Source organism: Typha angustifolia, chromosome 9 (genome assembly GCF_048772165.1).
Source record: "Typha angustifolia cultivar Huaian chromosome 9, ASM4877216v1, whole genome shotgun sequence".
NCBI classification, from domain to species: domain Eukaryota; kingdom Viridiplantae; phylum Streptophyta; class Magnoliopsida; order Poales; family Typhaceae; genus Typha; species Typha angustifolia.
The window spans coordinates 12,833,581-12,856,605 of record NC_133247.1 but is presented as its reverse complement, the minus strand read 5'-3'; the positions used below and the strand labels follow the sequence as shown (position 1 = coordinate 12,856,605).

Sequence of the window (23,025 nt, the reverse complement as noted above, 5' to 3'; positions counted from 1 at the left end):
CTTTTACAGTGAATAAATGAATGCATAAAGAGGAGAGGAGGAGAGAAATATAGTGATTGAAGTGATATATATTATAATACTAACATAAATCTCAATGGTTGTTTACTTGCTATATAGTATATAAAAGAACTTATACCACCAAATGTGAAGGAAGAGTACAAATAAGTAGGAATTCCAACTATTGAAGGCTACAGCATTCCTAGTCTTTTAGTCTTCCACCAAGCCAGATAATCTCTATTCTTTAATGAATGATTTGCCCATGGATACTTAATTGCCCAAAGATTTATTAGATATATTGCCAGATCTAACCATACAGAGGAATAGTAGAACACAGAGGTTTGCCAGCAAAGATGGTTTACTTGAACAGTAAGTATCGATTTTCTTCGATAACCCCTAACAAATCCATTAACACCACATGATTTGTTTAATTAATTGCAAATTGCATACCATGACTCCTATGTCAATTGGCAATGAAATCTACATCAAAATCTACAAGAGGAAACGTGGGCAAAAAGTTGCCTCTGTTTTCCACACAAGGTCAACTGTAGTATGAAAGAGTGTAAACATGATCAAGAGCATGGATGTAAGTAAGATAGAGAGGGGGAAAAAAAGAAAAATTTAAGGCATTAGATGGTCCAACTTTAAATAATAAAATATTCAACTGATAGGCTCACAACAACTACTATTTGGCCACCTTGTTAAGAAAAATCAAAGGCCTTATGGTTGTTGCTTTGTTTATTCTGTCATCCAGAAGGTAGAAAAGTGAAGGGAAGAGGAATTTTCATAACTAGACTGCATCAGCTACAAGCCTACAAGTGCATATGCTACAAGATAACTGTTTCCCTCTGGAAAATGAAAAGAATAAAATATATAACAAATATCATGGAGTTTAATAATGTAAATCACCAACCTAGGAATTAAATTAAGCGAAGAAGAGATTAACGAAATGGATGGGTTGATGCAAAAAAAAAAAAAGGCCATCTATGAAGTTTGAATGAGAAATCATAGATTTAATGATCACGAAATAAAACTTCAAACGGTGGTCCTCAAAAGAAGCTAAGACAACAAATTAGAAGCCTGATGACCAGTAAGGCAAAAGAATTGCTATCTATATGAACCTTGCAAATCTTATTTGCAGTAATTAATGGTTCCACCAACAGTGTTAGTTTGATGTAATCAACAGGATAAAGGGTTTTTTTTTGTCTAGTTTGGCCATTGTAAATCAATACCATTTCACAGATTACAAAGTATCATGAGCATGTTGAAAAATATGAGATCATGAGCATTATAGAGTTTACATCTTAAAGCAACTACAGAAGCATACTATATATATATATATATATATATATATATATATATATATCTGAATTTGTAATAACAGGGAAAATGAAATTTACTTTGAAGTAAGCTCTCCAATCCAGTTTTAGGGCGATTAACTTTCATATTCTGAGATCATGGGATCTGCAGCCACGGATGCTGGAATCCCTTCCAACCTTGTAAGAACATCAGGAGCTCCAGCAGAATCCCTGATAATCTGAAAGAAAACAAAGATGCCACAGGGAGAGTTCAACAAAATGACGCCAGCAACTCAAAAGAAATCAATGTAAGAAAAAGCATATCTACGTTGCAAACAAAAAAAATTCTTCTTTGCTTGAGCCACCAAAAGAGTATCTCCTAATATTTTCAATCCATAATAACTGTAAAAGGACACTGATCCAACTAGTTGTGTTATGAAAGAGTATGTTAGGGAAGACATAATATATTTTCACTTTGACAGAGAAGAGGAAAAGAAAAGAAAAGATATCACTCAAATGTTATTTAATGAATTCAAAGTTCCTAACAATCTTTAGAGACATGGGAATTGAAAATAGGAGTCAAGAGAAATTGTAGTATACAATGTAATACTTTCCCATGTCTAAATGGAAAATAAAGTAGCAATTTCCACAGGGCAAAGCTGTATTAGGATAGCAAATTGCACTTATTTCACTTTGTGCAAAGCTGTTACCAGAAGTATATATCCTAAACTGTTATAGCGAAAATGCACGGGTCATGTTACAAACAGCTGAGAGATGGCTCTCAGATCACAAATTTACCAAAAAATAGGGTGTCAATGAAATATATTCCATGATTTATGATACCTTACAATTGCCTTAAAATTGAACAAAAAGAAACCTTAATAAGAATCCATCTGTGAGAATTCCAAATGAAAGTAACCTGCCTAATAAGTAGGACAAATAAGAAACATACCATTATTTCTTCATCTAAGTAAGAGATCATAAACAATCTCTGGAAAGTTCCACCTGCAAAATAAATGGAGAGTATGTAATTAATAGCATATGTAGTATCCAATAAAGTCATGATTAGAAAATAATAAAGATCAGGCACCACCAGGGTTTCTGATGGACACCAAATAGAGATAGCTGACCAATTCAGCAATCCTACACAGGTAGTTATGGACCACATGAAGGATGAGAATTATCAGGAGTACGAATAGTAGAAGATAGGCATATCACTATGGATGAATTTAACTGCTGGCAAAGAAATTCTTCTAGTATGGTAAAAAATATCACAATGAACACTTAATCCTGGACTAATAACAGATAGTTTCAGAAAATTTAACAAAGATTTGCCAAAGTATGTGGAATTAAGTAGAAAATTTCAAAATAACATCCACCAACACCAACTTCTGAGCATGGGCACTTCTATGTTGAAGAGCAATTACGCCAATAAATAATTTATTGGAGTTGCTATTGATACATAAAAATATTTAAGTACCAACTTTCATATAATTTATGCACCTGTAACATTGTTCCATCACCAAATATCAGCCTTAATATGTGTGTGAATATACTTTTAATATAATTCACAATAAGAAAGTTGAACACAGATTTCTTACTAAGTGGCAATCTTAGTCCATTGGTAAAGGCATCCCTTATAGGAGCTGGAAGTTGCTGCAGAGTGCCAGCTGCTTGTCCTAATGCTCCTTTTAGCTGTTCAGGAACAGCTGCTTCACTGAATGTGGGTGTTTCAAGAAAGCCCTCTACATACTCTTCCTTCATTCTCATAGGGCCTTCCAGGGACAACTTAGTAGTCAGGAGGAACTTGCTTTCTATCTGCATCAAAGGATGGACCATCAGCACTATACCTACAATAATATATCTGTGTATATACATACATACGTACGTATATATGTATACATGCATATGAAAGCACGGATATATACATAAAAAAATACAAGATACGAAGGAGGGCAAATGCATGGAATTATATATATATATATATATATATGCTTATCACACATGCAGACAGGCATGCATGTGCAAGCACAGATATATACATAAAAAATACAATATATGAAGGAGGGCAAATGCATCGAAAAGTATTTGAGCTTTTAGGGGAACACAGTCTCCAAAATCAAAAAGGAAAGCATAACAACAAATGGTCGGTCTGTTGGAATTTACCGTGTCTAGGAACTTGAGATTTGCTGTAACCTTTGAATATCCATCCTTAATCAGCATATGAAGTCCCATCAAGTATGCTAAATTTGTAGGGGATCTCCTATAGAAGAGAACAACATGATTACATTAATATAGTTTTACTCACTGAGCAACCTAATATCAGTGCAGCTTGCATTGCATAACCTTCACATTAACCGCATTTCACTGCTAGAAATTCTCAATATGGAACCTTGAATCTCAGAAGGTTTTATGCATTATGACTACACAAAATACAGATTATAGAAAATGATAAAATACAGTAGATATGGATTTGTAAATTGTCTATAATAGTTTCTCATAGTGCCACCAATCATAGCATTAGGAGTAGGTACCTACTCAAATAGATATCTTGCAGCAAATGATCCAGGGCTACCAGCAGCAATCCATTCAAAACTCCACCGACCTTCTAGAAAGGGCGATCTGGAAAGGTCAAGCACATCATCGTCAACAAAACAGGCCATTATATTAATGATAAAAGATAGACCAAAAGTGAAGCAATCGAAGTCTTGGAGCTTGTAGGCACATGATCCAGAGATTTAACATAAATAATCCACCATGTCGTAGATCCAAACACGCAGGTACACAAATAGATTCTTACAAACACTACATATCCTTCTCGGACGAAACCTACGTCGTAGGACGGAGAGTGGGATTAAGCCGTTCAAGACCAACGATTCTCTCGTTTACATCAATCTTCTGCATCTCCGTGTTCTTGCCACTGACTAACGATTGGAAGCCCCCAGCATCCTTAAACTGAAATGGATGATTTTCACTTATAATGAAGTTACATAGGATGTCATAATTAAGAAAATGAGAATAACCGTTCTCAGAAGCCAAAAGCAGAGTAAAAGCGTAATTTAGAAAAAAAAGATTACTGGGTAAGCTACTCAAATATTCAGGAATAGAGAAATCCATTAATTATGAAGAGAGAATAAGAGAGTTTTCCTAATCAATTTTCTTTTAGTTAGGGCGTTTTCGAGCTCACCACCTTGTGAGATCTGCACTTGCTTGCTTAATTAGCAAAACCAAGCATGAGCTGATCTTAGCTCACTCAAGCGCAGTCTAAAATAGCTTATGTGCATGCGTGTAATCATGTATTTCCTTATGTATATGTATGTAGTATTCATGATATATTGTGAATTATATGCTATAGCGTCGTACAATATATACCAATATTTTGAGTTGTTATATCAGGTTTTACCAAGGCTGATCGAGAGAGCTGCTTGAAAACATCATATGTTTGGGTTTTAGTCCGAAAGGAATCACCTAATTAGCCCGAGACAAACAAAGGTTGACATTAAGCTTTCTCGTACTTGGCTCAAGCAAGCTAAAACAAAATATTTTTGGGATTTACTTACACACACTAATATATCTTCTATATGATACGCATAGCACAATGCAAAATTTTTGCTTCATATATAGCACTACAATCTCAGTGAACTCATCTATCTCATTCCCTACTCACACCTATACTTATAACAAATCCGTAATAAATCGAAAGGAAGGCCATATCGAAAAATGGCATCAAAACTATCCTCAATTTGACTAGAAATCCAGCAAATATCTTCGAATAGTGAGTTATTTATTTATCTTGCAAAAGCCCAGAAATTACCGCAAAATTACATCGCAACTCGAAAACCCTACCAATTCCGACTTCAAGTTAAACTCTTAAGCGAAACCAATTCGGAGCGAAAGATAAGGACTCACGGCAAGGAGAAGCGATTCCTTGGCGGAGAGCCGCTCCATTTCCCTCGCGTAGGTGGCCGCGGGGCCCTGGAACGTCTCCTGCTGCACCATGGCTCTACACGCACCGCTGGAGCAGGCGCCTCCGCCCCACGGCCGGGGGCGGAACCCAGCGGCCCGGCGGTTCTCTCCGTAGGTCACAGAAGGGGGAGAGACAAGAAGCGAAGGAGAAACCGCACGTAGATTCCCGAGAGCTGCAGCCATCGATCAACTTCCCAAGAGCTTCAATGTCTCAGAACCCAAATCCTATCCCTAACGACACCTTCTTCTTCTTCCTCCTCCTCCTCCTCCTCCTCTACGAACAAGGGCAATTTCGTCAGATAAAGCTACAAGGACGAACCGAACGCACCCATTCGGCTATCGGCTATCCAGACAAATATAAAAGCAATTTAAAAATAAAAATAAAAATAAAAATTTGTTATTAGAGTAGCAGAACGAACAGCACATGCATTACATGAGTTCGTCTTATTTATTCATATTTACACCTCTAAACCCTAAATTATCTTTCTTTTTTCACCTAATTCACTTTACCCCTCTCTTCCTCTAATTATAATTAATTATAGGAAAATTTTCTCAAATAAATTGGATGTGACATGACTGCCTTCAGTTAATTCAAACTCTTTTTTTCTTTTTAATGTAGAATTAGTACAAGTTTTTTTTTTTTTTTTTAAACATATTTTTCATGTCCTAAACTAAAACTATTCACATGGTATGAGATAATAACGAAACTGGCATATGAATGATGCAGTTTCTAAGTTTTATTGGCCCAATTAGTATCCTTATCCATAATTCCATGTCAAGAAAGAGAAGATGAATATAGTCTAAATGGCTTGCTTATTGGTGATTCTCCAAGCTGCTCCTTTTTTTTTTTTTTTTTTAAATTCATCAGCTTTAGTATGCATTGTATTATATTATCATCTCCATTCTATAAAAGCTCATGTTATAGGTTTATAACTTAAAAAGGTCACCTCAAATTTGTTGGGTATTTAGAGAGAGAGAGAGAGAGAATAAAAATCCAAAATAAGAATCTGACTGAGGAAAGACTGGCCTCACAATTGATGTTCATGGAAAGATTTACTATATTTAAGAGTTAATACAATCAAACTGAGGTTTACATTCTCTTGAACAGGACTTCAAACCATGACAATGACTGGAAGGTAATGTTCTTTTACAGACCACTCCTTCATTCCCATGAAACATAAATCAGTTTTTCTCTGTGTTTTTATTAGACAATGCACAGACTAATGAATGCATATACATTAGACAGATGAACAACAACAACAAAGAGGTCGAGCTTTCAAATGTTAACGATGACATTTCTTCCTCAGATAGCAATTAAGAGATTCTTTATTTGAATCCCCGAGCTCAGATCCTGAGTAGCAGCAACATTCGATAATACTCTTCTTCTGAAACAATTGAAGGGAAAAATCTGTAACAAATTCCTGAATGGTTTCACTCATGCTGCAACATTGACAAGGATAACCAGTTATAGGGCTCTTAATTTAGTGCTATACTACCATATATAACCATGTAAGATAAAAATGTGAAGTAAACTTCTAGCAACAATTTCAGCTGAAAGAAGATGTAGAATAAAAGTTAGAAAAACAACAATAATGTCTACTATGTTGTTTTCCTGATATGCTGGCCTATTATGTGAACTTTAGCAAAATAGCAACATCTATTCATGAATAACACAATGTTAATGTATTCTCAGATAAAAAATAGAAGGATAAGCAAATGTTGATGTTCCCAAAACTAAAAGAAAGATCTACAATCGAAACATTCATCTCAAACTTGGAAAACCTTACAAGAAACCAAATAAAGCAATATTCACATAATATCAAATTGGAAATTACTGCTCCAATAATTTTATCAACTAACTCTTTGATGCAATAGTAGGAATAGGAAAAAAAAAACACGGTAGTTCTCTTCTTATCCTTCTTCTCGTTATAGAAAGGCAACAAAAACAAAAATAATTCTACATATGTGTTTTCCAAGTTCATTTTTCTCAACTCACTCAGTTTATTTCAACCCCAGGAACATAGACAAGGACACAGGATCATGTAAGAAATTTTCTACACATATTTGTAAGAACATTTGATTCAATACCTCAGCCACCAATATGTATCATAGGTCTATTTGTTGTCTTTGCTATGTCAAACATCCCTGCATGTGCAGCTTTTTTCCTCTTTACCTGAGACAAAGGGCAGATACAACTGTAGTCACATTGGTATTGGTAAAAGCTAAAATGCAAATACACCAAATTAACCTTCACCAATTGCTCAGCAATGCTAGTGAAATGCATATTTAGCTGGCACGGGACATGTAAAAAGGGGTTATGTTTAATCAACTACTATGAGAAGTAAGAAAGTTTACTTACTGCAGCACCAATTATTTCCTTTAGCTCGAGGTCATCAACACCAGCACGAAGTGGATCTCTTAGACTCACCTACAGAGGATCAAAATTCAGCAATATACAGTTCTTAGATTGACTGAATAACTATTCCAACAAATTGATCATTGAAGATGTTAAATTGTTAACCTCCTATGGTTAAAAATGCAAATATTATATGGTTGTTGTAATAAGAAAGAAGTCACATTTCATCCATCAGACGCACCATTAGGGCATTTGCACAAAATAACCTTTTAGTTTTAAAAATAAAAAAATAATTTTTGTGCATCTCTTATATAAATTATATGCATTTCATTATAAAAAATGTGTGCATTTAATATAAAAAATGAATGCGTTCAGTTTCAAGAGCTCAATTTTATTATTACTAAAACCTAAGAACTTTTTTTTTCTGCAAATAGCCCCACATCACGTCTAGCAGAAAAAATCGAAGGAGAGAATGTTAATATTATACCATTGGATACATTACATATGTTGTTGAATCAAGGACATAATATCTTACAAAAATACCTGGAGAGTAGAACCTAAATTACCATGCAATTTAGTAGATTAGTCATTAGTCACCTGTCACTGAACTGTGACATTTCGACCTTGCATAACCACAACCCAAAGTCTCAGGTCATCATAATTGAGTGTGGATAAATAGGAACACAAGAGGTTCAGTCATTAGATGCAGAAAGAATCTCTCTATATAAATGTTTTACTTCTTTATAGGCAACGGAGTTCTGTAGTCTTTCTTGTACTCTACTCCAGGTGTTGAAGGCAGCATTTTAACCTTGGCTGTGCTCCAACAGATTTTAGAGCTTTGGCCATATTGCATATATGCAAGAATGGGTATCACCAAGTAACCATGTTAAACAACAGATGAAATAAGCTCTACCTATTTGATATGATTATATCTAAAATAACCTCTTCTAGGAATAGCTATAGACATGATCCTAGCTTAATGTATGAATTAGGCCAATAATTAGCTGTGTAAAATGATAAAAACTAAATTAGTAAGTATGCTAAAAGAGCACAATATATAATGCACTAAGATCAACCCAGTCATGGAATTAAAGGAACAAAGGCAACCTTTAAAAGAAGAAAGGATACCTCAGAGGGACCAAACAAGCATACTTTAAAATTTCCATCAGCTAAGAGCCTCAATCTGTTGCAACCCGCACAAAAGTGCTCTGTCATTGATGTAATAAATGAGATAGTTCCACAATGCCCATCAACCTTGAAATTCTTGGCTGTATCTGTAGGGTGATCCTGAAGCCTCTTCACATCTTTAAACTGTCCTCGCTGCTCAAAAAGTACCAGAAAAATTTAATTATTACTTTTCATCTTAGAAGTTACTAAATGCACAGAAAGATACAAATAACGTGGTGCAAGTGACCACACACATACCAAGACATTTTTAGACTACAAATTGTACATTGAGATATGACAAAGTTTAAACCTTTTGGACCATTGAATGCACCCCAAAATTCAGAAAAAGATATTAGAATTTCTGTGGAAAACTTAATATAAAGTCTCATATACACATATACATGTATTCAATGATATGGTTGCACTTGCCAGAGTTCTACCTTACCACTTTATCCAACATCTCTGCATAGGGAACTAGCTTTTTGACATTCCAAACATTTCCATCAAATGGCATAAATTCAATAAATCGAACATTAATTGGCTTCAGCTTGGTCAATTCTACAAAATTGCAGATCTCGTCATCATTCACTCCACGCATTACAACACAATTAACCTGGCAAGGGAAGGAAAGATCAGGATGCAAAAGAATCAGCTTTGTAAGACAGGAAAACACCTTATATGATTTAAAATATTAAAAGACTATCATATGATGGAATGTCTAAGAACAAAAACTAAATTCAGCAAGAGTCTGCATACTTTTACAGGATTATAACCAAGCTCTATAGCAGTATCTATTGACTCCATAACCCTTCCATGCCCTTTCCGCCTAGTCATGAACTCAAACTTCGCAGGCACCAATGTGTCCAGACTGATATTTATTGCATTGAGACCGCATTCTTTCAACTTTGGAAGTTTCTTAGACAGAACAATTCCATTGGTGGTCATAGCAAGAGTCTTTAATCCCTTTAAGCTAGAGAGATGTAAACATATATCTTCAATATCTTTTCTTATAGTTGGCTCTCCACCTGTTAGTCTGATCTTATCCACCCCAGAACTGACAAAGAGGTCTGCGACTCGAATAATCTCGTCATGTGACAGAAGCTCAGAACCGGGGGTCAATTCCACTCCTTCAGCAGGCATGCAGTATTGACATCGAAGATTGCAACGTTCTGTTAAGGATATCCTCAAATAATTGTGGAACCTCCCAAATGAATCAACTAACATGTCAGATGAGTGGCTTTGTCTTGGCTGTGCTTCAGACAATGTAGCACACGAGGTTGCATATCCTATTGAACTGGAGCAGCTTGGACTACCACTAGTAAGTGGAGAGCTGCTGCTTATACTTCTATATCCAAACTTAGAAGCGTCAACCTGAAGACAAGATTCTACAGTTATTACAAGAAATTTTTTTAAAAAAATTCCTACTATCTTTTGATAAGTGTCAAGTTGATGATTTCATAAGGAGCGAGTGACATATCTTTTCAAGAGCTATAACTAAATGCTATCTAACATGTATAAAATGCTAACAAAATCATTCACTAAACAAAGAATTGCTGCTATGAGAAAGCAAAGCAAAAGGCAAAACCCACTAATGCTGTGAAAAGACTGAAGTAATTGAAAAAATTATTCTTAAGCAGAGAAGACACCTATCAGTCAAACACTGCAAGTTCTTAATAGAGCATATCACAAGTGGTATGAGATTATCAACTAATCCTGTAAACACTCACGGTTATGTTTGGAACCAATTCTAGATGGAATTCAACTGATTTCATTTGATAGAGTTCAATTGATTTCATTTAGAAATGAATTCTGTTCTTTGGAAAATAATGGACTTAGAAATAAAATCCATCTATCTTGTTGTTCAGAATAGGGTAGGAATTCATTTCATAATATGTTCAATTTTTCTATTTTACCCTTGGGCATCATTATTGTTGTGACAAAACAATTGAGACTTGGTAAAGTTCATTTAAATGGCAAATGAATTTCATCCAAATCCAACCTCAAATCATTGGATTTTATTATATATATTGAAATACATCCAAATCCACTGAAATCGCATCATTTAATTATTCCAAAAAGTTGATTTGCAGAAGATAAAAAAAAATAACAAATGAATTGAACTCCGGGGATTTGGGGTTTCCAAAAGGGGAAGCTTGGTTTCATGTATCTGAAGACACTGGATTTATGCACCCCAAGTGGAATATGAAAATCTTCTCCCATAAGAAATTATAATATGATATCAGTTTTTGTCTCATATGAAGCATTTTGACATCCACTTACATTATCAGGAGTCAAAACACGATTTCGCAACCTCTGGTGAGAAGGAAAAAAAAGGGAAGGATAGAAGGGTTTTGCTCATGTCGGTTTCTCATTTAGAACAACGGCAGATGCAACATCTAGAAACACATGAAAACAAACGACCTGGAATTGTTTGGAGGAGAAAAAGAAGCAAAATGGAACTAAGAAATAAGGAAAAATAAAAATAAAAACAACCCGTTCTATCCTACAAACGCCAAAACGGAATCATTCTTTGAAAACTAAGAAAAACTGGTTAACAATCATACTTTTTCATCAAAAGGAAACAAAAAACATTTTGTGTGAAATTTTACCAAATAATTGAACCTCCGAGAATCCGAACACCGTCGGAGAAGCTCCAGAGCACACCGCGGCATCATCGCCTAAGAAAATAAATATATATATATATATATATATATATATATATATCCGCAGCCGGAAACTAAACCAAAAACAAAATATATCTAGAGACCTCAATCCCACGGTATCAGGAGTCCACACAAACAAAAGAAAGACGAGAAACAAATCGATCTCGTCCACTCTTCTCGCACTCCCAAAATTATCGGAGCGAAGTAAAACGGGATGGGAGGATAAAATGAGATCGAGTAACCTTGTATTGAGAATCTTAAATAAACAACCGGAAACAGTCGGTTTTAGTACATCACGGTAAAACGGCGGCGGCCGTTTCCGAGCCCGATCCGAGTTAATGACACTCCGCTAGGCGGTAGCGTACCTTACCGGGTCCATCCGATTTTTAAATCGCAATTTAGTGGAAGTGGAGATCTTGTTTTGGGGCCAGATCAGGATTCAGCGTCTCGAGTCTTAACCCACCAATAGCTGGCTTTTAAATGGGTGGACTGCTAGATTGAGTGTGTTTTGCTGGACTATATCTAGCAAAGGTGGTTAAAAAAAAAAAGGCTTATTAGGTGGATGATATTAATATTAAAATAAACACGAACATCCCATTAACAAATAGTTGACATTAAAAAAATAGATTGGTGCGTCATTGCATACATCTTAGATGTTAGAGTTGATACTATTCTCTGGGAAAAAGACAAGAGTTGATACTAACCTAGTCTTAGCACTTCAGCATCTAGTCTTGTAAACAAGTCGCTTTAAAAGAAGATGCCTACAACCACCTGGCACAAGATGCACGCATAGATTGCCGTCTACTTTTGTATTATGTTGTTGGTGGTTCCTTGCATTTTCCCCCATACATCTAACACTGTGTGTAGTCTGCAATAAGAATTTATATTATTCAACATATCCATATCAAGAAAGAGAAGCTCATGTTATAGGTTTACAACTTAAAATGGCCACTTCAAATTTGTTGGATATTTAAATAGAGAGAGAGAAGAAGAAAAAACATCCATTGAGTAAAGACTGTGGCATCACAATTGATGTTCGTAGAAAACTTTACTACGTTTAAGAGTCATTACAATCAAACTCAAGTCAAATATTGCGTTGAGTTGACAATGACTGGATGGTGATGTTCTTTTACGTACCACACCTTTATTCCCATGAAAAGACAATGCATAGACCAGCGAATATATATAAATTAGATTTACCTCCTCTTTTTCACGTAAGATTGCAAAAATATCTATGGTTAGGCAATTACCAATTGCTGCAAGAAACTCTCTTATATGCAACTTAGTAAGTCATTACCATTATCTGCAAGAAAGAAGAAATTGTATTTAATATCGTTCAAGGTCACCAGTGGTTTGTAAAGCATCTCAAAACTTTGCTGTCCATATAATAGTTAACATGCACAGGAAGAAAAATCATGTGTAGCGAATTGAAAATCACGCGTAAAATGAGGGTAACAATTACAGATGAATTATATGCTGTATGCCCACTAATTTGCACTACAACTTGTTTCTTCTAAATTATGCAGAAAGTGCAAGTATACATGCATCTCTGCTGCCTTGAAGAAACCAAGTATCAAAGATACCCTGCCCACAGACTTGTTGTAGCTTGAGGCAGCACACAAACAATGTCGGTAGCTATTCGCCATGCATAGTCAATGCTGCCAATATTTCGAGTTTAGGTCAATGGATTCACAACGGCTGGAGGAAGAAGTCCCCTTTACTTCCCACTGTAGGTATCATCTGAGAAAGAAAGAAAGAATGGTCAAATAACAATGAAAATCAAACCAATTATGAGCAAAGTAGAGTAGCAGTTCGCAAAGTAGAGTAGCAGTTCGTACGGAATTCGTGTAGGAGTCAAGAAATGTCATCCCAAGAATTCTCATCTACAGATCTAAACAAGATAGGATGCTTCTTTAATCACATGTATGAATTGACATCTTTAAATTTGGTTTCAACACCTAGAACTCTCCAAAAGAAGCAACTGAGAAAGGAGACAGAAATGTCACTTGAGTTGGGAACAATAATAACCAGAGTTTCTACAGAGATTTACAAAAATTTAAAATGTAGTTCTGTTGGATGTTTTTTTATTATTTATGGACACCTGGAAAAGCAAGAAAAATGATCAAATAGGAAATTTTGGCTCAAAACAAAAGAATTGAAACAGAAGATTGTCACTTTAGGAATTAGGGATGCATAACTGTATTCTTATCATTTTGACCCAAGTAATTATGCAAAAAGTAAGAAGGTATGAGGAATAAGAGTGCATAATCTAGTATGCACTTACTACTCATTGATCAACAGTTTAGGTCCTTGAATGCAAAGGTACTTCAATCAAAATAAGGACTTCCCAATAAGTTTGAAATACCAATAGGTTCCTTGCCACAAGTTGGTACAACTTTCAAGTTGAAGTTGGGAGATAATATCTAAGACTTAAAGCTCATGTAAGATAATCTTCCTACAATATAACAGTACTTTGATAACACATTAAAGAACTGGAAGTTGCCTGCTTTTTATTATGCAGGCATTGTTCTATGTACCAATTTTCATGCATACGTATGTCGAAAATTGCTAAAATTTAAACTCTCATAACATGCCATTGACAAACACACTACTGCAGAAGACAAGGCCAAGATAGAGGAAAGAATCTTTATAAAAACCCCAGGTTTAGGGGTTTAGCTAACCTTCAAGAGTGAAACAGATTCCCAAGAGGCAAGGGCTTATCATTTCTCGTCTGTGCAGCTTGTCTCCGTAAAGGAGGTGCATATACTGTTATAGGGAGAACCCAGTCCCCTTTTTCTCTTTTCTCAACAAGGAGAGGATGTTCATACCTGCCAATCAAAGATTGCGCTACCATATGAGTAACAGCTAGACAATAAATGATATTAACATATAATATATTGGTATATACCGGAAGTATATAATAATAAGGCAGATTCTAAAGGGAGGGAACAAGATAAATCGCCATATTTGATGTGTATGATATGTATGTGGAAATTTCAGCAAGGAAATTGGGGCAAAAGAAATCAGATGAGAAATTAATCTTTTGTTCCATGCTTTGAATATTATACCCTAACCTACTTATTGTTGGAAATGGTGAAAACACATTACATCTATCAAATATTAGTTATTAAACGTGATGCTTTATATTCTGTAAACCTTTTTCTCAAGTGATGCATGTAATCTCTAGAAATCTAAGGGAGTGTATATGCATAAAATGACTATCATTTTAAAGGCTTTCAGCAACCAACTTGGAGGTACTATACACGACATAGGTTACACAGTACTTCTGTAGCAGTACCTAGTCAAATCCAATCCCTCTGGAGTGGTGAAGAACTCAAAACGAAGAGACCACTGAACTGAAATCTTTGATGTAGAGAATGACATTGGCCCATCAATAGGAATTGAAAAGAGAAAACTTGTCTGAAGCAGATCAGCTACAACCTCATGGTGTTCACTGTGTACCTGCACATGACATCCAGCAGTTAGAACAATTGAATCCGTCCCTTAAAAAATAGTCAGGCTCCATACAAAACCAAACGAAATGTACATCACAGAAAAGGAAATTAATTAGAGCATAACTCCCTGAAAATTATTTTTATGTTGCTTCTTTAGTAGGTTTTAGACAAATCTTATTAACAGGCCTACACATCCAGATTCAGCAGAAATTATTCAAATGATGCATATCAAACTGTTAACCAATAACATACAGAATGTTAAACTCTGCAGAAGCTATGAGACCTATGCTCTAGCCAACTGCGATGCTACCCCTTATGACAGATGCTGAACAGTAGGTTCCAATTGTTGAGGTAATCACTGCATTTCTTTAAATACAGAAACACAAACTTCTATGGTACCACACATTTTCTAGGACAATTTTTACACCATGTGGCCAACTCCTTAAGATCAACAGTAATACATCATAAAACGTACCTTTGTTATGGTAGGCGAGCCCTTCCTTGAAGGATGTAAAACACGCTGGTTGATTGTTTCTGAAGTCTCCAAGGTTATTGAAACCTGTTAAAATTTCTTAAGCACTTCAGATCAAGAATTCAACTAGTAACCTAGATTTAGTGAAATTAATATCCTTTTACCTCGAGGCATCTCCGATCTCCTTCTCCATGGAAAAAGGTAAGTGTGCCACCAATCTGTTGTCAGAAAATTATAAATAATCATGCTTCTAAATTAAAGCTTGCATAATGGTTATGAAAGTTTGATAAACTACCACATCCCCAAAGTAATAAGTTGAGTCTGAGTTCTTTGGTGAGAAGCGCAGTAAAACTTGGTCATCTATTCTGATATTGTAGGATCTTCCTCTAATGAAGCCTTCTGCTGCAGAAAATGTTCACTGCAACTTAGCTTTACTAATTATTTTTAGCTAAAAAGGAGATCTAACTTAGGTGAAAAAAAAACATAAATCAGAAAAATAAAATAGGATAACTTACATGCAGCAGCAGGTTCAACATATCTAGGTGTAAATGGCAATCCAACAACATCTTTAGAGAAATGATAATCCGACGAATTTCTTTGCTCATTTGAGAAAGACGAATGGTTTGACTTCTCTTGAGGTGACACCAAACCTGTGTAGATGGTGCAATTTTATCATGAGATGTTGAGTTAAAGAAAAGCATGTGATAGGCATAAAGCAAGTTAAAATCTGATGAATATTCTATCCAAAAGGAAGAAGCATGATGCAGAAAACCAGCAACACACATTTTTGAATTCTGTATTATACATATCCACATGGATATGACACAGACATGACACAACGAGTGTACATACTAATGCAACAGATCCTTAAAAGAAAGGCACCATTTTCTAGGGATAGAGCAAAACATATACATAAACAGCAAAATATATATCCTATATATATGGAATATGTTAGTATATGCTTGCGTTTTATTTAATTGAGAATCATTATTCTTTCAATACTGTACACATCAGCAATCACCTCCCATTGATTCATTAACAAGAAACTAGTCCTAACAAGTCAGAACAAATTGTCTAAAACATTATATAGCAGATGATTTATTAGATGCAAGGGGAAAATTTGGTAATTCAACTTTTCTGTTGCAATATTAGTTACTATGTAAAGTTCTGCTCCCTTCAAACTATAGATCCCATATAACAGCATAAGGTTTTATACTTTTATAACAAAGAAAAGCTTCCACCAGACCAGAAATGTCAGACAGTAGTCTCTCTTCAATTAGAGACTAGTGCATATGATGACTCCCTCTCTGATAAGTATCAAATAAGCATGTGAATTATTTTTAACTTTATGAAATCAGATTTTTAGTGGAAGTATCAAGCATGAATGGACATCAGATGACTAAAATATCCAATAACTACTATGGACATCTCAAGAGTATTAAATCCAATATATGCGTGTGTTTGTGTGGTGTATACATATTGGCTCCTGCAAATAATAATAAGGGTAATAGATTAATAAAAGCTGCAGCAAGAGTGCTCTTAAATCAGGATTTACATCCATTTAGGTGCTATTGACAGAAGAGTAAAACTCGATCTCATACTAATTAATGATATACAACTATAAACAGCCACAAAGACAATCAGGGACAGAAGAAAAGCAGTTCCCAAGATTGAACCGAGATTTTGTAATAGATACTTCACCTCCGCCAGAATTATCTATGACTTCCAAAACAGATAGTTGAGGAAGGGGCATATATGAGGGGAAATTGGAACGCTCTCCTTGAGAGTACTGGAGTCCACTGTTGGACATTCGACTTGCAAGTGACTGCATTGATAAAGAGTTCTTGAGGGAGAAGTCAGAATTTGCTTTGGCAGGATTGTATGAGGAAACAGATGAGACTTCATCTCTGGAGCTATCGTATCCTTCTTCTAGTCCATCAATATTCTCATTTGCTCTAGTCTGTCATGAAAACAATAATCTATTAAATATTGACTTGCAAAACTGCAATTAACTCATTAGTAGTGTAAGAAACAAAATTGTGTCAAGACCACCCTCATCTGGTGACAGCAAAATGGAGTACCAAATTTTTTTTCCCTATATTTGCTTTTCATTGTATTTGAGAACTTTAGATCTTTTTTCAAAGAGCAATGTACAATTGCAAGAGAGTAGTAGGAAGATGATAGCAGACTTATTATTTATATTTTCTAGATTGTTTGGGTTGACACTCATGAAGGAACTAGTTTTAATATCAAGAATTGATAGTTCTAACTTCTAAGATCATGACTATAGACATCTCTTTTTTTCATTCAGAAAACAAGTAATCTACTCCTAAAAGACACATAAATGTGAATTTCTTAAAAAAAAAAAGGGAACTGCATAACACAAGCCATTGGACCGTAAACCTAAATTTTGTTAAATCAACTCCTTACCCATTCCGAATCATCATCTTTCTCTTTCCAATAAATACTCAATTGACCAGCAGAAAGTAGTAAGTTCCCTGAAATTTAAACCAAAAGTATTCGGTTATCTAACTTGCAGTGACAGTTACATGTATAAATCAAGCAAAGAGCTCAAGAACATGCAAATTGTTAAGTTAAAAGCAAGCTTCAGTCATGCCACATAAGCTCTTTATGTTGAGATTCTGCACTAATCCAGCATTCTGTATAGCATTCTTTTGTATAATAGTATCCTAACATTCACCATTATGCATTGCAATTTGAAAAGAAGGAAAACTGTAGAGAATGCTTTTGCATAACTAGTTCAGAACACCTTTGCCTAAAGACTTTAACCCTTTTTATGTTGAGTTCCTAATTTGTAGTAGTCATAATGTGAATTCTGCTTTTCTCATTCCTGTTACCTATTTCATAAAGCAGATATAAGAGAATAGAACGTGTATAATATATAGATAGGAGCCAGACATGTTTCTACTGCAATATACATTGAAAAGGGCCAAGTCCGAGCCACAAATTTATGCTTACTTTCCACCTGATTCTCCTCAAATAGGTACTTGGAATCTCACAGAAGAAACTATATGGAAACTGTATTACATTTATAAAGCCAAACTGGGAAAAACTGCCAGTAGAGTTTCTCTTTTAAAAATCCAGGAGATTCCGAATAGGAGATTATGCCAACAAGGCTAATAATTAACAGTGCAATCCTTGCGCAGAAAGAAAAGACAGTTGAATTAAAGTGAATTTCCAAGTTTTTTTTAGCCACAACATCTATGGAAAGCTCAACTAATAACCTATAGTTAATAGCCAAAACCAAGGTATCTAGATCTGGTTCTGTTAACTATATTGATAGTTTGTACATTATTATAAATGAAAAATTTAGGTAAGTACATATTAAGTAGTAGTATCAACTATCAAGAATTAAGATTAGTGACATATATATATGCTACCAAATTGACAAGTATGCCCATCAGTGCAATCCTTGCGCAGAAAGAAAAGACAGTTGAATTAAAGTGAATTTCCAAGTTTTTTTTAGCCACAACATCTATGGAAAGCTCAACTAATAACCTATAGTTAATAGCCAAAACCAAGGTATCTAGATGGGCATACTTGTCAATTTGGTAGCATATATATATATGTCACTAATCTTAATTCTTGATAGTTGATACTACTACTTAATATGTACTTACCTAAATTTTTCATTTATAATAATGTACAAACTATCAATATAGTTAACAGAACCAGATCAAAGCAGATAGCTTAAAATATAAGCATACGAAGCAAGAAAATGTCATAGCCCTGACCTTCTTCATTCAGCAGGTTATTGCTTTTCTGAGAAACCCAGATTTGCAATGGAGCTCGAGCTTCCTACATAATCCATGATGAACAAAAAGCATATTAGGAAAACAAAACCATGACGGGATAAATGAGGAATTGTCATACTAACCAGTTTTAACAAATTATTTTTGAGCCCTTTACTCTGATGCCCATTATCCAATAAAAGCCACCTTCCATAGAGTGTACTTCTAACATAGTAAATGTAGCGAATGTTGACACCCCTGTATGATGGTGGTAAAATCTTTGGGAGGTCCACTCGTACTATGTCTGCATAGATTGTTGAATTACTGACATTTACTTCTAGAGAAAGAATGCAATTTTATGCAACAGGAGAAAAATGTATATTTCCAGTTCATCATAAGAATACACTGTGCCTAAACTGCTCAGTGAGGAGAATGAAAGTTCAGAAGAAAAATGTATTTGCCAGTGCAATCCTTGTGCACAAAGGAAAATCTCCAAATAGATTTTGTTAACATTTAAGTCAGACAAATATCACATTTAATTGATATCAAGGCCATTTAAGTCTGTCAGGAACAAGCAGAATGTTAGCCATTTAGACGAGATTTGGAGAAGATAAGTCAAGCCAGAATAGAGACACAAAGGGAGTCAAACATCTATTCTCATTGTTTCTTGTGTCATGAGTCATGACCAAGTGACCAACAGTTCTATTTCCCCTTTTACTGCTCCAACACCGAAATTTATCTCTTTTTTTTTTTCATATGCAGCTCATATATGCATTGGAATGTCAAAAGACTCAAAACCATGATCATAAGTGAAAAAAGATTTAAACTCTGACTTCCATTTAACATTTCATAAAGATAATCAATACAAAGAGATGATAAAACAACTATATTTCATCTCAAAGGTATGACCATATTACCCTAGTCATAAATTTTCTATGTCTATGCAACAATAATAACAAGAAGAACAGCAGCAATGTTAAACAAAGAACTATATTGTCTTCCCTTCCTACTCTTATTCAACAGAGCTCCTTCCAACAGATAATGAGCACAAGTAATGGGCACTTCTTCAAGAACAATAATGGGCACATGTAACTTGCCATGTTACATTTGTACAATAAAGTTTGCAATAAATCAGCAGCATAGTTCCAAGTAACACTAGGAGAAGAATTTAAATTAGGCTCAGAGTGAGCAGAAGTAGACAGACTTACCCGCACAATAGTCAACCCAAAATACAAAAAGAGTTAATAAGTAGTTCCCAGTTCTTCTACAATGAACTAATTGTTTAAAACTATGATACAAGAGTTTGTCCAAGTACTTCTAAAATATCAGTTCCTCAAGAGTACCTTAAGACAAATAATCAAAATTAAGGATGTCCGAACCTATTTCATCGCTCAACCTTGTGCACTAAATATGGAAGAAATAACAGAAAATGTATTCAACCCCAAATTAAGTGCAAAGCATTTTATGTGCATTTAAGCCATAATGTACAAAAAGAGATGACCCACTGCTTTGTTCAATTAAGAGAGATTTCTTACATGTTTTTGTGCTTCCAGAAGTAACAATAACTTTTGAAACTATTGATGGTGCTATACAATCCAGAAACAGATGTTCCCCTGCATATAAATAAAGACAGAAGATAAAGAGCATGAAACATCAGAAAATTTTATCAAGCAAGCAATATTAGGTCAGAGGAAAAGAACTACAATCCAACCTCATAAACTTAAAATTCTTGCAGAAAATGGTACACAATGCTAAAAAGTTGTGACAGGAGACCAACAAAAATAGTCAGGTTGCATCTTCATACTTGCAAGTGTTTGCTGAGCTACTAATGCAAAAAAGGGATCAAGTACTGATTTTACAAAAAGAAAAAGAAAGGTTTCCACAACAATTTGGCCAAGCGATTCAGGAACGAAGTGGAACACACAAACGCCATTAGTCTTTATGAATGTAATTGTTCACACTAGTAAAAGTGCAAGGAATGGCCATATCAAATGTTTAAATTATTATGACGAAATGTGGTGATCTGGTATAAAGTCTGAAGGAAAATTACAGTCAATATTTGAGGATAGATATACACTCATTAACTGCCTAAAGACTAAACTGCTGAATTCCAGCAACACTTGCATTACTATCAATTTGATCCAGTGGATGTGTTAAACCTTTTTATCTTTGAATTTCTTGATCCATAGGAAAAGTCCTTATCATCAATATATCCATGCATTTTTTCAGAAACATTAGGTTAATTATAGTACATGAAAAGAAGGCTCAGAAAGAAATGATAGATTTATGCAATTGCCTGCCTACCTGATGATAACCCTCCAAAAAATCGCAAAGAGTCATTGTCAAAGTAAAATCAGACAAGAGAAGTTCTTTGGCAGAAATAAAAGATGCAAATAGATTTTAGGCTACTCATGTTTCATATTTTTGATTTCGAGAATATTAGTTGAGTGAGTTTAGAGAAGTGCCTTAAGAGTATAGAATTTATTATCTAAATCCTTAAAAATCAAGAAATTGAACCTTATTAGGCTGGATAATCTTGTTTTATAAGGAAAGTCACACTTCGGTTGGTTTACTGTCACTGGGATCAGAATGACAAATTATAATGTATCAAAGGAGATCTAATTTGGTATTTAGTAGATTTCAGAAGGCTTATATGTTTTAGAATGAAACAACATTTCTTTGGTTCCCTTTTATTCTTGTCCTCTTCCTGTTCTACCAGGTGGAGGAGACTACCTAAATCTTGTGGGTTAGCCACCCAGTGAATGAATAAAGACATCAAGAGGCATACAACTGTATATGCTTCCTGAGGAATTCCACAAAAGTTCAAACTATAAATATTCAACTTCTTTTAACTAATATTATTTCCAAAGAGAACAAATGCATACCTCTGCGCTGCTTAGATCCAGGCAAAGGCTTTTGAGTGGAGAACCATAGGCTGTCCAACTTCTCAATACCTTTAACCTCAAAAGATAGATTGTCAACCAAAAGAGACGAAATATCTTCCGTCGAAACTGCTGTCCCAGGATCCTCTTTTGAACTTGTCGGGCTACAAATATCTAAAGTCACAGTGACTGAATCACCTGGCCTATAAATCTCCTTATCAGTCTGAAGCTTCAAAGTCGGCGACAATTCCTTCTTGGCAGCTGATTCGCCACTCTTGTCATTAAACCAACCCACGCTCTTAAAGAAGGAGAAACCCTGAGGAAGTTTCAATGACATTTCCCCAAACACAAGATGCCCATCCAAGAATGGGGTTCACCTTTTCATCCAATGTGATGCCTCATACAGAACAATAATCTCCTCAAAGCTACAATATTTTGATCAATTGCCGGCAGTTTAGTCGCTCCACCTGATAATTCGTTATTCAACGAAGAGAAAACCAAACAATCATCTAATAGATAACTAAGCAAGAGACGAAGAGCACAAGGAAGCAAAAACCCTAGGCATTACAATGTCAGATCACACATGAAGAGAGATCAAATAGAAAGCAACACGGAGTCTTATCAGAAACGAGGTGAAGATCTATAATTACACCCACAACGAAACAAAAACATCCGAGATCTATGGAAAATCGACACCAACCGATACGGATCTAAGGTCAGATCGGAGTAACAAAAAAAACGAATAGCAACGGCAACAGCAGCAGCAACAACAACAACAACAAGGGATCGAATCTAAGGTCAGAACCAGGTGTTCGGAGAGTAGCTATAACGTTACCGCGAGCTTCTGAAGAGTAGTGATCGTCGCCGTCTCTTCTCGCTTTGCTCTCTCTGTCCTCTTTATTCTTCTCGCTGGAATAGCGAGATCGGACTTGGATCCAGCCGTGGGGGTCGAAAGAGTAGGAGATTACCGTCCGGTGACTAAAAACTATATAATACTCGAGGGGTTTTTTCCTTTTA

The 23,025-nt window shown here is 35.2% G+C and overlaps 3 protein-coding genes across 6 annotated transcripts; all 3 read right to left on the bottom strand.

The window, feature by feature from the left end:
* Nucleotides 1-1,180: 1,180 nt before the first annotated feature.
* On the bottom strand, nt 1,181-5,599 carry LOC140767714 (probable plastid-lipid-associated protein 13, chloroplastic). Its single transcript, XM_073107719.1, has 7 exons — nt 5,205-5,599; nt 4,129-4,250; nt 3,834-3,917; nt 3,462-3,558; nt 2,897-3,113; nt 2,248-2,300; nt 1,181-1,534 (listed from the first exon to the last, which is right to left on the bottom strand). Exons 1-7 carry the CDS (start codon nt 5,442-5,444, stop codon nt 1,433-1,435), a joined length of 915 nt encoding a protein of 304 aa, XP_072963820.1. The 5' UTR covers nt 5,445-5,599; the 3' UTR covers nt 1,181-1,432.
* Nucleotides 5,600-6,295: 696 nt separating this feature from the next.
* LOC140766621 (GTP 3',8-cyclase, mitochondrial) lies at nt 6,296-11,827 on the bottom strand. Of its 3 annotated transcripts, XM_073106099.1 has the most exons (8): nt 11,552-11,823; nt 11,394-11,462; nt 9,541-10,155; nt 9,230-9,397; nt 8,746-8,937; nt 7,621-7,689; nt 7,350-7,434; nt 6,296-6,646 (listed from the first exon to the last, which is right to left on the bottom strand). In XM_073106099.1, exons 2-7 carry the CDS (start codon nt 11,457-11,459, stop codon nt 7,351-7,353), a joined length of 1,194 nt encoding a protein of 397 aa, XP_072962200.1. In that variant the 5' UTR covers nt 11,460-11,462; nt 11,552-11,823; the 3' UTR covers nt 6,296-6,646; nt 7,350. The 3 variants fall into 3 exon arrangements, with proteins under 3 accessions (XP_072962200.1, XP_072962201.1, XP_072962199.1); XM_073106100.1 differs by having other exon boundaries at nt 6,296-6,701; nt 11,394-11,827; XM_073106098.1 differs by having other exon boundaries at nt 11,394-11,823.
* Nucleotides 11,828-12,753: 926 nt separating this feature from the next.
* Nucleotides 12,754-23,002, bottom strand: LOC140766620 (uncharacterized). 2 transcript variants are annotated; one of them, XM_073106095.1, is made up of 14 exons: nt 22,844-23,002; nt 22,012-22,475; nt 20,662-20,739; nt 19,273-19,430; nt 19,130-19,193; nt 17,805-17,872; nt 17,076-17,334; nt 15,890-16,024; nt 15,670-15,776; nt 15,539-15,592; nt 15,378-15,461; nt 14,746-14,909; nt 14,129-14,275; nt 12,754-13,187 (listed from the first exon to the last, which is right to left on the bottom strand). In XM_073106095.1, the coding sequence occupies exons 2-13, from the start codon at nt 22,343-22,345 to the stop codon at nt 14,131-14,133; spliced, it is 1,650 nt and encodes a 549-aa protein (XP_072962196.1). In that variant the 5' UTR covers nt 22,346-22,475; nt 22,844-23,002; the 3' UTR covers nt 12,754-13,187; nt 14,129-14,130. The 2 variants fall into 2 exon arrangements, with proteins under 2 accessions (XP_072962196.1, XP_072962197.1); XM_073106096.1 differs by having other exon boundaries at nt 15,670-15,770.
* Nucleotides 23,003-23,025: the final 23 nt, after the last annotated feature.

Coding starts and splice junctions, on each gene's coding strand:
- LOC140767714 (XM_073107719.1), bottom strand. CDS start 5,444: ATGGCTGCAGCTCTCGGGAATCTACGTGCGGTTTCTCCTTCGCTTCTT. Junction 4,251..5,204: donor AGGAATCGCTTCTCCTTGCC/GTGAGTCCTTAT, acceptor CATCCATTTCAG/TTTAAGGATGCTGGGGGCTT. Junction 3,918..4,128: donor CCCACTCTCCGTCCTACGAC/GTAGGTTTCGTC, acceptor TGACCTTTCCAG/ATCGCCCTTTCTAGAAGGTC.
- LOC140766621 (XM_073106100.1), bottom strand. CDS start 11,459: ATGATGCCGCGGTGTGCTCTGGAGCTTCTCCGACGGTGTTCGGATTCT. Junction 9,398..9,540: donor TTGGTTATAATCCTGTAAAA/GTATGCAGACTC, acceptor TTCCCTTGCCAG/GTTAATTGTGTTGTAATGCG. Junction 8,938..9,229: donor CAGAGATGTTGGATAAAGTG/GTAAGGTAGAAC, acceptor CTTTTTGAGCAG/CGAGGACAGTTTAAAGATGT.
- LOC140766620 (XM_073106095.1), bottom strand. CDS start 22,345: ATGTCATTGAAACTTCCTCAGGGTTTCTCCTTCTTTAAGAGCGTGGGT. Junction 17,873..19,129: donor TAACCTGCTGAATGAAGAAG/GTCAGGGCTATG, acceptor TTTAAATTTCAG/GGAACTTACTACTTTCTGCT. Junction 16,025..17,075: donor CATAGATAATTCTGGCGGAG/GTGAAGTATCTA, acceptor CCATCTACACAG/GTTTGGTGTCACCTCAAGAG.